Here is a 14,316-nt window from a genome sequence, read left to right as displayed (position 1 = left end):
ACAAGTGTGGGAGAGGATGTGGAGAGAAGTGAACTGTAATACACTGCTGGTGGGAATGCAAACTACTGCAGCCACTATGGAAAACAGTGTGGAGATTCCTCAAAAAATTAAGACTAGAACTACCATATGATCCAGCTATTCCACTGCTGGGTATTTATCCAAAGAACATGAAAATACAAATGCATAAAGATACATGCACCCCTATATGCATTGCAGCATTATCCACAATAGCCAAGACTTGGAAGCATCCTAGGTGCCCATCAAGGGACAAATGGATAAAGAAGATGTGGTATATATACACAATGGAATACTACCCAGCCGTAAGAAATGATGAAATCTTGCCATTTGCAACAACATAAATGGACCTTGAGGGTATTATGCTAAGCAAAATAAGTCAGAGGGAGAGAGTGAAATACTGTATGATATCACTCAGTAGTAGAAGATAAAACAACAATCACATAAAGACAGAGATTGGATTAGTGGCTACCCTAGGGGACAGGGGAATGGAGGAGGGCGAAAGGAATGATTAGGCACTTGTATGTGGTGATGGATTGTAATTAGTCTTTTGGTGGTGAACATGATGTAATCTACACAGAAATCAAATTATAATGATGTACACCTGAAATTTATATAATGTTATAAATCAATGTTACCAGAATACAAAAAAGAGAAAAAGGGATAGCCAAAAATATAAAAGGCAAAACAGAATGAAAACAAGTGCAGCAAAAGTCTTCTGAAATAAAGTATAAATGAAAAGTGTTACACAGTCCAAATGTATTATTACATATTGATAAGAGTGCAATTGGCGGTAAAGTTACAACAGCCATTGTCAACTGTAAGCTAAATAGTAGAGCTTGCAATAATAGGAAAGGACAGTAGAAAGAAGCAAACTTAAGAGAAATGTAATTGATGTTAGATAAGTTGTCACACAACTATCAATTTAGGAGAGATAAAGTATAGAAAAATAATAGACATAGGCGAAATAGAAAATACAATTGGTGCTGTAGAAAAACAGTAATGCTCTTAACCATAGGGACTTTGTAGAACATTCAGAAAAACAGCAAGCATATTATATTCCAGAAAAAGCTCAATAATCTACAAAAATAAAAAATAAATTGTATTTATCAACCCATGATGCTAGAAAACTAGAGATTACTTCAATATAAACTGTATTGAAACGTGTATTTTAATTGAGTAATGAGTGAAGGAAAAAGTCAAGAATAAGACAATAAAGTATTTAGAAAGTCAGAACCTTGAGTATGAAAATGTAGATTTGAATCTCAACATATAAAGTGAAACATAGGCAGTGCTTCAGATATGTTCATTAACGGCAAAAATGAAAGGAATGAAAGGTAAAATATATTTGCGTAGTTCAAAATTTACGAGAAGACCAAAAAGACAATTAGAAAGTGCACAGAAAGAGGAAACAACAAAAATTAAAGCAAACACTAAAAAATTAGAATATACATAATTAGTAGAGTTGACAAATAGATCAGTTGGTTGGAGAAATCCAGAAAAGAGAAAAAAAATCTCATGATGTAAATTTTGCTTGTGTGTGTATAATGAAATTAAATATAAGAAGATATAACAAGGACTATGGCAGAATTTTTGTCCCCCAAATTATAAGACAACAGCATTCAGTGTGAATGCTAAGATATTGAAAATGCATGAATAAGAGTCATGCTTTATTCCACAAATATTTCAAGAAGGAATGGATAATTTGATTGGAGCAGTAATTATGGAAGCAAATGAAAATATATTCAATGTAAATCTTTTCAAGGTATTTTTTTCTAGACATTCAAAGGTCAGATATATCAATAAGGAAATATATTTTGCAAAGTTAAAATTATTCTTGTACTTAAACTTAAAAAACTATAACTAAAAATGCAATACTTTTCTTTGTGTTTGTAAAATTCCTAAATAAAACACAAGGAAATAAATGAACATAATGATAAATTGGACTTTTTATTGTCTTCTCGTGAACCATTAATTCTGACAATGGCAGCATGCTGTTTCCTTTTATATATTTTAAGATCTGCTGGAAAAGTTCTAATGTGGAAAACTATTTTCTTTTTCAGATAAATATTAAGACAATCTTGAAAATTTCCCACCAAATCATACTATGATATTGGATAGGATCCTATAATATTTGTGAATATAAATGAGAAAGATTGTAATCATTTCTGCATTCTGTCTTCTCATACAATGAAATAGATGGCATAAGTTTTCATTCATTCAAGTCATGTTGGTCCTTCCATAAAGTCTTTTCACCAATATATTATATCGGAGTATATTTGTGTATGTTATGCATATTTCTTGTTAAATCCATTGCTCTATTTGACATTGTTATTGAAACTGGAATAAGCTATTATTCAATTACACTTTCTAGAAGGCTTGCTAGTGTATATGAAAGTCTTTAATTTTGTGACGTTTATTTTATAACTACCCATCTAATTGTAGTCTTTTGCTACTCTCACTGGCAGCGGATTTGATTTTCTTGTGTTTTCCAAGTGTAACCATATCATCACTTTTATCATGACATTTATATTCCACTATGTCATCTCCTGGATTATTTTCTTTTGCAGTTGCATTAACATCCTCCCCAGAAAGATGGCCAATTACAGTGGTAATTGTGGAAATCCTTGCCTTATTTCAGTGTTCATTACAACACTGTTGATAACATTTAACAGTACACACTTAGAATGAAGCAATCATCTTCGACAATATAGAAATAAAGAATGGTTAGCTTTCCTACAGCAAAATGTTCATAGAGTTATTCAATAATAAAATGTTATGTTTTTTTCTTTTTCAAGTATTAACACCATTGAAATTGTGTCAAGGAAATGATCTAGAGATTTAATATCAGATTTTTTTTCTTTAAATCTCCATCCATAGAAAATTAATGTGTTTTACCTCTAATGATTTCATTCCATAAAGACTCTGATCCTTTCCCGGGTAAATAGAGCTTTCCTGCCATATTTATATCACCACTCTTTATCCCATCATCATTCTTTATACCATCAGCAATAACTAGATAGAGATGGAAATATTTTATTAACAAAAACTTCACCATAATTGGATAAGATGTATGGCAGTAAAGAAACAGAACCTGAAACTTTATAAAGCACCTCAGATTGTTTTGTCAGTCTGGACTCAATGAGATTGTAGCCTTGCTTATTACTTTTACACATTTACCACCTCTAGTTAAGAATTTAAAATATCATTGACTCCTCACATTGTATAATTGATGTTTCACATGAGCTTTGCAGTACTGGATAAATACTTCCTAATGTATCTTTTCCTGATCCTAGGATATTACTAGGAAATATTCAGGAAATCAATTAAAGAGAGTATGAGAAGTGATTAATTAGCAAAGAATAGGTGTATTTTAGATATTAGTATACTATATATATCTCTGAATATATACATTTTACTATACATACCTCAAATATACATGTTACATTAAATATAACACACATAGATGTCATACACACACAAATTATATACATACCATGTTTTACTGGAAATCATATTTTAGATATCTCATGCTTAAGAAATGTTGATACACATAAAACTACATACCATATAATCACATAAAAATGTGCAAACCAATGATAGTCCTCTGAATTAGACTAAAAACATTATTTACAATCAAATACCAAAATCAGCCCTGTCCAAAAACTGAAACAAAACAAAAAGCAGCATTTATCTGGACATTTGGGTTCTCTCCCAAAACAAAAATCAAGACAATTTTGGTGACAATATAATAGGACCTCTAATCCTGCTCATTACAACCTGGTTCTCTGTGCATCTGTTCTTTTAGCCTGCAGAGGGATGATGTTACTCTTTCAAAGCAAATTTAAATAACATGTGTGATTTTCAAGCTATGCAAACTCATGAAGCTTGGCTACAGAGATTAAGTATGGCAGTAAATCTTTTTTATTATTAAAGGTATACGATACACCTTAAAGAATTTAGAGGCGGCAGTAAAGGAATTCAGAAATTGATGGGTGTGAGGGCCTCTCCTCTAAATGGGCCTAGTGTTAATTACATGGTTTTCATACAAATTACTTGATAAAATACAAGGCATGATTGCTTGTTGTTTGTCACACCCACTACGGAGGGTGTATAAAAGGCCCTTCGGAAGCAGAGAAGCTCATATTCTACAAGGGAACACTGTCCTCACTTAAATCCTCAACTCTTGACACCATGAGCTACTACTACGGCAACTACTATGGAGGTCTGGGCTACGGCCTTGGTGGCCTGGGCTGTGGCTATGGCTGCTTCCGAGGTCTGGGCTGTGGCTATGGTGCTGGCTACAGTGGCTATGGATACGGCTGCTACCGCCCATGTTACTATGGAAGATACTGGTCCTCTGGCTTCTACTGAGAAACCTGCATGCAACCTTGCACACAACTGAAGACTTTCAGCTAAGTTTCTTCCTGTTGGTTCCACCTTCTCCATGCTTCGTTCCATCAGTACCTCTCCCAGATTAAATAATGATGAGCCAATCATGGTTACTGTGATAGAGACCTTCAGATTTCAACCCACTAGGACTGGCTTGATAAAAATCATCTGAACTTGCAATTCTAATTTTTGGGTTGGGGGAAATTTACTGTTTGGGTAACAATTCTCCTTTTGGATTCATGTTTTGGCAGAATTCTTATTCTAAATTGTTCATGTGAGATACGGGAAAATTCACTTTACATTAAACTTACTTTGGCATTTTAATTGTGTCGTAGTTGTCTTGTCTATTCCTCGTCAACAGCCTTTCCATATATACAAGCATTACATGTGAGTTTATGCATGTGTCTATCTGCAATCTATGTCGGTGTGCTTTGTGAAAGCTCCTGAAAATGGTGTTATAGATGTAATCTTATGTGACAGTGAGGGTAGAGAGACTGTCCAGCAGCTCTTTTCACACTTTGTTAAAAGTACATGGACACAGCCGCAGCTGATCTTAACCAGTCTTATATCTTCACAGTGGGATCATTATGCAACATTATTGCACCATTTGCCACTGTTGTACTCAAAGTCCTGCTGTCTTTTGCTGTTTCCAAGCAGGACACAACTCTGTTGTGTTGTTGGAAGCTGTGTTCTTAATGGATTTCTTCTATTGCGGCTGCATTTTTTGGCCTCACTTAAGCGACAAGTCAAGGAGCTCAAACAACCTTCAGAATTCTGTAGCAATTGATTAGCTAAGTTACTATCCAGGTGCCCAGACATCTACATTATTTGTGGATATGTGGCTCAGCAAGTCCTTACATTGAGTGCCCAAATAGACATCTGTCATACTGTGGGTGTTTGCCCCTCAAAATATCCTCTTTTAATTAGTTTTACTTCCTTGATAGTCAGACTATTTATATTTATGTAACTCAGTTTGTGATTCCATCTAAGGGACCAACAGTCCCTGTCTCTGGTGTGTTTGAGCATCATTTCTATTTCTAGACTTCCACAAGTGCCTGCATCATTCTCGGTTGTTCTGTTTATCTATTATTTGTACCTCCAGTTGGTGTCTTCATCTTATATTTAACTTTTTTTTTAGAACAAGATTTGCTTCACTGATGATAAAACCCACAAAAATAGAGGTCATGTGGAACTCTTACTGTCTCTCTGATGATCTTTTTTTTCAGACTTCAGTAAGAAAGTTTCTCTCAAAATGTCTTAGAATGAATGACAGCTTTTGAAAGACAACTGCATTCAGGCTATCCCTACAAAAATAGGTCAACATTTCTTGTACTTATATATTAATTCATGACAGTGGCATTCTTAGTTGTAGATTCTATAAACCAAACTGATCAAAGACAGAAGCACATGAAATCAGGAAAGAAGGGAGAAAGATGCCACCTTTAATTTCTTTCAGGAACGTAGGATGATCATGACCACCTAGTATCTCTGCTTGCATTACTGAAAATATTGATAATGAGTAACTTCAGCTGTTGATCCATAAAATAGTAGGAACAGACATCAGCAACAAATATTACACATGAAAAACAGCATATCACATGCAGTACAAGTCAAGGGACAAATAACAAAGATTCTACAAACTTTACAAAATAATGATACATTAGTCCACATTTTTAAAAAATCCGTATTATTAGGTGAACTGGGCTTGAGCCTCCAAGAAGAATAGCTGTGCTAAGTGTGTCAACAAGAGCCTCAGCTTATTCAGTTTTGTGGACTAATGATGCCCTGGTGGCTGGTGCCTCTCATGATGAATTCAATCATGCATTTACTCAACCATCCATCCAAGAATAATGGACCATCACCTTGTGCCCAATCTGTACTAAGCACCAGAGGTAGAAAGAATAAAAAGTTTCCTGGGATCTTTATGAGCTTACAGGTCAGATGGAAATTCAGATAATAAATATATAATTACAATTCTCTGTGTTAACTTTTCAGAAAGATTTACGTATTGGGTGCAATGGGACCTCGTAGGAGAGGCATCTAATCAAGCCTCATGGAGTCAGTGAAAGTTCCCCGAAAAGATACTGCCTGAGCTTAGTATTAAACGAAAGTATAAGAAGGGAGCATTTAGAATGTATTGGAGCAGTGTTTGTATTAGCCTGAGTGCTCTAGGCAGCCCATTTCCCCAAAACCAATCACTGGATGCAGCTTTCTCTAGGAGACCTGTACTCATTGAACATTTTCCGTAGAGATTCATTTGGAAGCCAGAAATTGGAAGGTGGAGTTAGATTGCCTAGGAAGCTCTTCTAACTTCATACATGATAACCATCATCAAAAATAATGGTGGCAGTTGTCTAGAAATTGCCATGAGTGGGGATACAAAATTGAAGAGAGAGAACTTAAAAGAATCAGCGCCCTGTTTTGTAACCATTATAAGTCTAAAGAAGATTAAAGTTATAGAATCAATTGCATCAGAAAGATTATTTTGGTGGTCATAGATTTTAATCGGAAATATGTTGCTGAAAGCTTTCATTTATTTCTCCTTAGGTACAATGTTACTTAAGAATATTCTTACGTCGTAAAAAATATTATATTCTCTTTTACCATTTTCAAAGCACTTTCTTGTATATTTTCTTCTTCAATATTTATAACAGCTTTTTGAACTATACAAAGTTATTTTTATCCTATTTTCAAAATGAATTTCAATATAATGTCCAATGTCACATTAAGTGACATAAGCAGAACTAGAAGTTACCTTGTTTGACTTTAGTTTACTGATCTGTGCAGAGAAGAGAACTTCCTTTGGATAAAGAGCAACATGCTCTTTTTGAAGGTCAACAGGTGGAATGTGGCATTAAAGTAGTTTCGACCTCCTATCCACAATAAAAGGTCATAAAGCAAGTCCTTAAAAGCTCAATCTCTCATATGGTTCCTTTTTAGACGTGTAGTAGTCTCGTATTCCATATGTAGCAAATTATTTTCTCAATTCTCTTTGAACCCCTCCTGAATCATAAATGTGTGACAGAACTTACATGATGAAGTTTAGGAATGTTACTAATGACCTAATTTTAGGAATTTGAGTGTTTAGAGCATTCAGGATAGAAAAGTTTAGAGACTATATTAGTTTTCTATTGTGCTTAACAAATCAGCACAAATTTATCAGCTTAAAACGGCACCTATTTCCTAGCTCCTTCTTCTGTAGGTCAGAAGTCTGGCAAGGCACCACTGGGTTCTCTGCCCAGGGTATCCTAGAGCTGAAATCAAGGCATCAGCCAGGCTGAATTCTTGTCTGTAGGCTCTGGGGAAGAGCATGCTCCCAAGCTCATACTGGTTGTCGACAGAATCCAGTTCCTATGGTTGTAGGACTGTGTTCCCACTTCTACGCTGACAGCTGGAGGCCAGTCTCAGCAACTAGAGGCTGCCTACATTCCTTGCCACATGGCCCTCTCCACCTTCAAGCCAGCAAAGACATGTCAAACCCTCCTCATGTTCTGAGTATGTGACTTCTTATTCTGCTATCAGCTAGAGAAAACTCTACCTTTAGAGGTTTTATGTGATGAGGTCATGCCCACCCAGATAATCTTCCTTTCTTAAAGTCAACTGTGCCATATGAAATAGCCTAATCAAGGGAAGAAAAATCATCATATTAACAATACTGGAGTAATGTAGGGTGTATCCACTAGGAAGGGGGATGGTCTTGGGGGCCATCTTAACATGCTGCCTAACACAGAGACAGAGTCTCATACCATTCTGAACAACCATTTCCTGCCTGATTCAGAGTAAGCCCAAAGCCCTTGCTATGACCTCCCTAGGTATATGTGTGAAGTTAGTTTTTAAATAGTGCTGCTAAGAGTTTAACTGTTCAGTACAGAACTAAATGATGTTACATCTCTGAAGCAATCTTCCTCTCTTCTCCCCATGCTTCATTCTACTTCAGGCAAATTGGTCCTTAAAGGAAACTAGCATGCCACCAACTCAGGACACTTGTGCTTTTAGTTCCCTCTGTCTGGCATGCCCAGATAGCTAAGTGGTTTATGCCCTCATCCTTCAGACCTTTCTCCAAAGGTCACTTATCTAGAGTGGGCCTTCCCTACCAACCTATCTGCATTTGTAATACCCCCAACTTTTCATTGCATGTCTTCCACCTCTGCTTTATATTTTGTCCTTAGCTGTTACCACTATCTGTATGTAACACAATCTATTGATTGGTTGATTGATTGATTGCCCTCCTCCACCTTTAGAACGAAACTTCCCAGAAGAAGGGGCTTTTTTCAACCTTGTTTCCTACCTTGAAATACACTTCCTAGTGCCTGAAAAAATGTTGCGCACAAAGTAGCCACTCAGTAAATATTTGTTGAGTGAATAAATTAGGTCTGTATTTGTTTACAGTCTGTCTTCCACAGTAAAATGTTAGCCCCATGGAGATGGGGGATTTGTTTCTTTTATTACTACTTTATCTCCAAGACAAGTGAGTATACGTTCTCTATTATTTGCTGAAAGAATGAATCAGAGTTAATTTGAATTTGGGGGATGCAAAAAGAGAAGGTTGATTTATGTATGAATCCAGGGTTCCTGGCTTGGATAGTTGGTGATTTTTGAAGCTCTTTGCCAAGATAGGAAACATAGGGAAGAGAAAAAAATGTTGAGTGCATGATGGTGAAAGGTAAGATGATCAGTGTTTTTTGTCTTTTTTGTTGTTGTTGTTAACATTTTTCACATGTTGATTTTGAAATGTTTCAAAGTGAATAAGGGTGCAGATGAGACAGAGAAGGTGGAGAGTTGCCAGGATTACTGCCTGATGGTGATGGTTTGCTCTGTGAAATGAAGTGGAATTGGGCCCAAGTGAGAGAATGGGAGAGTGAGACAGTGTTTTAAAAGAAAGACAGATGTTTGGCATGACTGTTAGTATGGAGGAAGGAACGAACTGGGGCATAAAGATAGGTTTGGGGGAAGTGTTGAGGGTTGAGTTGGGATTAGAGACCACAAATTTGTGTTGTGTTCAATCATCAGAGTTTTATGAAGGTTTTTTTTTTTTCTAGCTATGTAGAGTAGATCCAGTATAATTAATTTGCTAATATATTTCATTACTTTTGCTTATCAATATGACTTTTTTCTTTAAATGTAAGGCAGGTGTGTGCGTGTGTGTGAAATATTTTTTTCAGCCAGTGCTAAGACATGCAACTCTCTTTAACATTAAATCTAGTCATTGATATAGAAGTTCTTAAAAATATTTTGAATTGTATGAAGGGAAAAAGAACAATCAAAGAGATGACATTTAGAAAGTTATGCTACTGGCATACTTCAAGCAGGAAGCAAGAGGCATTTTGTTCACTGGTCTATCCTCAAGGTATATATAGCCCAGCAGCTGGACCATATTAGGCACTCAGTAACTCTTTCTAGAGGAACAATTTACAATTTCTCTAGATACAATACAAACCTCATGAGAGAAGTATGTTTTTTGCCATAACTGGCAAATCTAAGCCCCACTGCCATTTTGGAGAGAAAGATCAATAAAGAAGAAAGAAAAGAAATGAAAACTGTTAAAATTATCCATATTAAAATAGAAAATGTAGGAAAGAGAAAATACAGTTTTCAAGAGCAAAAGGATGAAGCAGCAAGAGAAGTTTCTGATTAAAAAAAAAATCATTTTTTAATGTAAAATCCCTTGAAAGTATCAAGAAATGATTATGGAAAAGTGATATGATCTTGAGGAAAGGGAGAGCTAGAAACACAAATCCAGAATCACATGGCATTCTGTAGATATTTAGCTAAAGGACAATGACCCAGCCTTCCAACAAGTCAATATCCCACGATTATGTTACAGACTGTGTCACAGGTAAGACAACTGCCCAGGCCTCCAAACGGAGCTCCTTGTTCATTTTATTTTCAATTAATTTTTTATACAAAATTCTCTAGTCATATATTGCTTGCATATTACTGCTTTAATATCTCATCCTGCACTAGAATGTAGCTTCCCACGAAGTTCATGGGCTAGCTTTTCCTTTTTACACTGAGTATATTACTGCCTGAAATATAGTAATCATAAGGTAAATATTTGTTGAATGGCTTCATCACTGAAAAGTTGTGCAGGCTGCCTTAAGCAGGCTAATAACTCCCCTAGATATTTCTAATGATAGTAGTACATTAATCGATAAGCTTGATGGGGTTGCTAAAGAATTATGAAAGGCTAATTTATGAGTAGCATGCTTTCTTTTTTCAGGCCAACTAAAGAAGATTTAAAAAGAAATATTTAAAACACTTGTTTTAAATTTCTTTTTAAAAGTAATTGTATTTTTTTTCTTAAATGGTTTAAGTATTTTTTTTTTGAAGCTTAAATACTTTTCTTTGGAAAACATCTATTCAGGTCATGATGTACTCCGTTTATGTTTGCTTTTGTTGCTCTTGCCTGAGGAGACAGATAGTACGACTACATAATAGTATCACAAAGAATTGTTATGAGTTTGGGTTTAATACATATAAATGACTTCAGATAGTGCCTGGCCCATATTAATAATGTGGTAAATATTATTTATCATTGTTTACTTTAAAAATAAAATATAAATTACATAGAAGATGTCTAAAATATCCTATCTAGTTCTCTTTTGTGTGTGTGTGTGAAGAAGATTGGCTCTGAGCTAACATCTGTGCCAATATTCCTCTATTTTATGTGGGATCCTGCTGCAGTATGGCTTGACAAGTGATGCTAGGTCTGTGCCCAGGATCTGAACCTGTGAACCCTGGGCCACCAAAGTGGAGCACATGAACTTAACCACGGTACCACTGGACCAGCCCCTCTAGTACTTTATTAATCAATGTGTCATTTACGTGTGTTCTTCATGGAGAATCATAAAAAAATTCCTTTTTCTGGATTTCCAATGAAAATGCCCTGTGATAATTTTCAAGTTAAAGTTCTTGTGCTGCTTTTGCAGTTATTAGAGATACAATAATGGGGAAAGTGAAGCTTATATATAATTACCTTCACAAACTGGCTCGTGTCTACAGTCTATTGAGTTGAAAGACACTTTGAGGAAACTGGATTTTCCCTTTCCCCCTGGCAGTTTTGGTTTGTTTGATTTTTCCACATTTGTTTCAAAACCACAGAATAGGACTGACTTTTAAGTGAATATATTTTAAAAATATATAAAGATTAAAGAGATTGTTAAAAAAAAATCAGGAGTCTCTAATACTCATATTTGGCAAAATCTTGAGAAGGGAATGAAGAGGTGCCTGAGAAAGATAAATCCTGGAAAGAGTGTCTTTTTTTCAGCAGCAGCATGAGTCCTGGGGTGATTGGGGGAAAGTCTGGTCTTTTTTCTGCTGAGTGGGAGGTAGTGCAGGCTGAGAATGAGGAGAGGGGCAGATCACTTGATGTTTCATGTACAGCCGTCACCATTTACGTGCTGGGGGTACATTCCAAGACTCCCAGTGGACGCCTGAACCTGCCCACGGATAGTACTGAATTCGGTATATACTACATTTTTTCCTATACATATACTTGTTCTTAAAGATTATTGTTGCATACTTTTGTTTGTCTGAGTTGTATTTTTTTCATTGGTTAAAAAGAATAAAATACACTGAAATAAATGGTGCCTCAAGTCTCTCTGAATTCTGAAATTCTATAGTCCTATGATAATATGGAATTTAGAATCTGGAATAAGAATTATTTGTGGGCAGGGAGCTATTTACGGTGATTAGCAGAAACTCTTTTTGTACACTCTTCAATGATATCTACCAAGCAGGCTTACTCCCAAGAGACAGGATGCTTGAGCAGTTCCTCTGACTGCAGTTTGTGACTCTTCTAAAAATTAAGTATCATCATTGCACAACCAAATGTGATTCTCAGCTGACATTAAAAGCACATTGAATTAAGACACACAACCTAGTTGACGGCCATTTTTCATAGGGCTAGTATTTCAGGGAACAATTGTGGTTCAATTTATATGAATTCTTGGCAGAAGAAAGATAACACACTTGGCTTAGAAAAGAGTTAACAGGCATGGGATGTCAAAGGCAAGGGTACAATTAGAGGTAAATGCAATCTCATGTGATGCAATTTGAAGAACACCTGAAGCTTAGAGTTGTTTAGGGAATTTGAAACTCAGAAACCCAAACAAGAATGAGGATTATAAACACAATAGCATATCATTAGCAGTAAAGTATTTTTCTAGGAATTCAAATAAAGCAGAAAATCAAACATGTCTCATAACTTTGAAGTAACTAGTTGCTTAAGGGAAGGCATGGTTTGGTGTTAGGAAACAAGATAGTTGACATAGTTTTAAGTAATGTGTTCTATTAGATGACATTTAGAGATGTGGCTGTCCACACCCAGCAGTGTATATAAATGGCCCTGTGCAGTCACATCACAAAACAGACCTACAACACCAAACCAAACTCACCACCTCCGACACCATGAGCTACTACGGCAGCTGCTACGGAGGCCTCGGCTACGGCTATGGAGGCTTTGGTGGCCTGGGTTCTGGCTGTGGCTGTGGATGGGGCCGCTTCCACAGACTGGGCTACGGCTGTGGTTATGGAGTCTACGGATACGGCTCTGGCTGTGGAGGCTACGGATATGGCTGCTATCGTCCCTGTTACTATGGAAGATACTGGTCTTCTGGTTTCTACTGAATGAATCTTTAAAACTTTACAATTTGTGGACTTAGTCTTCTGTGAGACTCTGATTTATCTAGAAAGCTTTATTTCATAACCTGCATGCTTCATTGAACTCGTCTTGATAGTTAAACTGTTATTTGGACCACCTAGTTTCTGACAATAATGTGAAGAAAACTTGATGAACTAGATGTTGGGGTTTGACTAGTGATGTTCTTCAGGGATCACCTTCTGTATGGGATGGAGAGTCATTGTACTCTGGCAAGCCTTTGTCTTTCAGTGTCTATCTAATAAACCTTTTCTGACATCGCAAATATGTTTTGAGCTTCAATTCTTTTATCACAATAATTTTGCTGTGATGCATTAATATAATCATCAACCATGGCAACATTCTCTTCTTTATCTAAGAAATTTACCAATATCTCTTATTTCATGATTATCCCTCCTCCTCCTCCTTCTTTTCTTCTTCTTCTCTTTCTTTCTCTTCTTTTTCTCCTCTTCCTCCTCCTCCTCGTTCCTCTTCCTCTTTCCCTTTCTCTTCTCCTTCTCTTTCTCTTTCTTCTTTCCCTTATTCCTTCTTCCTCCTCCTTTTCCTGCTCTTCTCCCTCATCTGGTTCTCCTCTTCGTTATCATTATTATCAATATCTATCTTTCTTCCCCACCCAAACATAGGATTCTATGTATAAACGTCAAAGAGTCTCTGTGAAGATAATCAAAATTCAGTTTAATTTTTTAAATTCATTATTCTTTGGAAATTATCTTGTTAATTTCAAAACAAAGTGATAAAGAAAAACTCTAATTTGCAAAATAAACATGAAAGATTACATCAAAATATTAACAATCTAGCAGATATGTGTATGATGTTTGTTGTAATTTTTATTCTTTCTTCTTTTGGAATGCCTAAAGTATTTCATAAAATAAAAAATCTAAAACTAAAGCCAAACATTTTGTCCTGGACTCAAATATATATTATCATATTAAATTAAATTTATGACAACTGACCCAAGAAGAAAAAAAATGTGAATAGTTCTCTATCTCATATAGAAATTGAATCCATGATCAAAAATCTTGCCCCAAATGCCAGTTTAAGTCTAGATAGTTTCACTGGTGAATTTTAAACCCTACCTCTTCAGTAGAATAAGAGAAAACACTCCTATACTTTTTTTTGAAGCTAGCAATATCTCAAAATAAAAATATAATATCATCAGCAGGGAGAATTACAGGTTGGTATTTCTCATTAACATATATGCAAAATTCTTAAGAACATATAAACAAATTTAAACTGTCAATATACAAAAT

At 35.7% G+C, this 14,316-nt stretch overlaps 2 protein-coding genes across 2 annotated transcripts; both read left to right on the top strand.

Annotated features, from left to right (window-relative positions):
* Positions 1-4,163: 4,163 nt before the first annotated feature.
* LOC111770790 (keratin-associated protein 20-2-like) lies at positions 4,164-4,731 on the top strand. Its single transcript, XM_023630049.2, has one exon. It carries the CDS (start codon positions 4,210-4,212, stop codon positions 4,387-4,389), a length of 180 nt encoding a protein of 59 aa, XP_023485817.1. The 5' UTR covers positions 4,164-4,209; the 3' UTR covers positions 4,390-4,731.
* An 8,043-nt stretch (positions 4,732-12,774) lies between these two features.
* On the top strand, positions 12,775-13,331 carry LOC111770747 (keratin-associated protein 19-3-like). Its single transcript, XM_070252158.1, has one exon. It carries the CDS (start codon positions 12,817-12,819, stop codon positions 13,033-13,035), a length of 219 nt encoding a protein of 72 aa, XP_070108259.1. The 5' UTR covers positions 12,775-12,816; the 3' UTR covers positions 13,036-13,331.
* Positions 13,332-14,316: the final 985 nt, after the last annotated feature.

This window comes from Equus caballus, chromosome 26 (genome assembly GCF_041296265.1).
Source record: "Equus caballus isolate H_3958 breed thoroughbred chromosome 26, TB-T2T, whole genome shotgun sequence".
Taxonomy (NCBI): domain Eukaryota; kingdom Metazoa; phylum Chordata; class Mammalia; order Perissodactyla; family Equidae; genus Equus; species Equus caballus.
The sequence above is the reverse complement of the archived record's forward strand: the minus strand, read 5'-3'. Positions and strand labels throughout refer to the sequence as shown.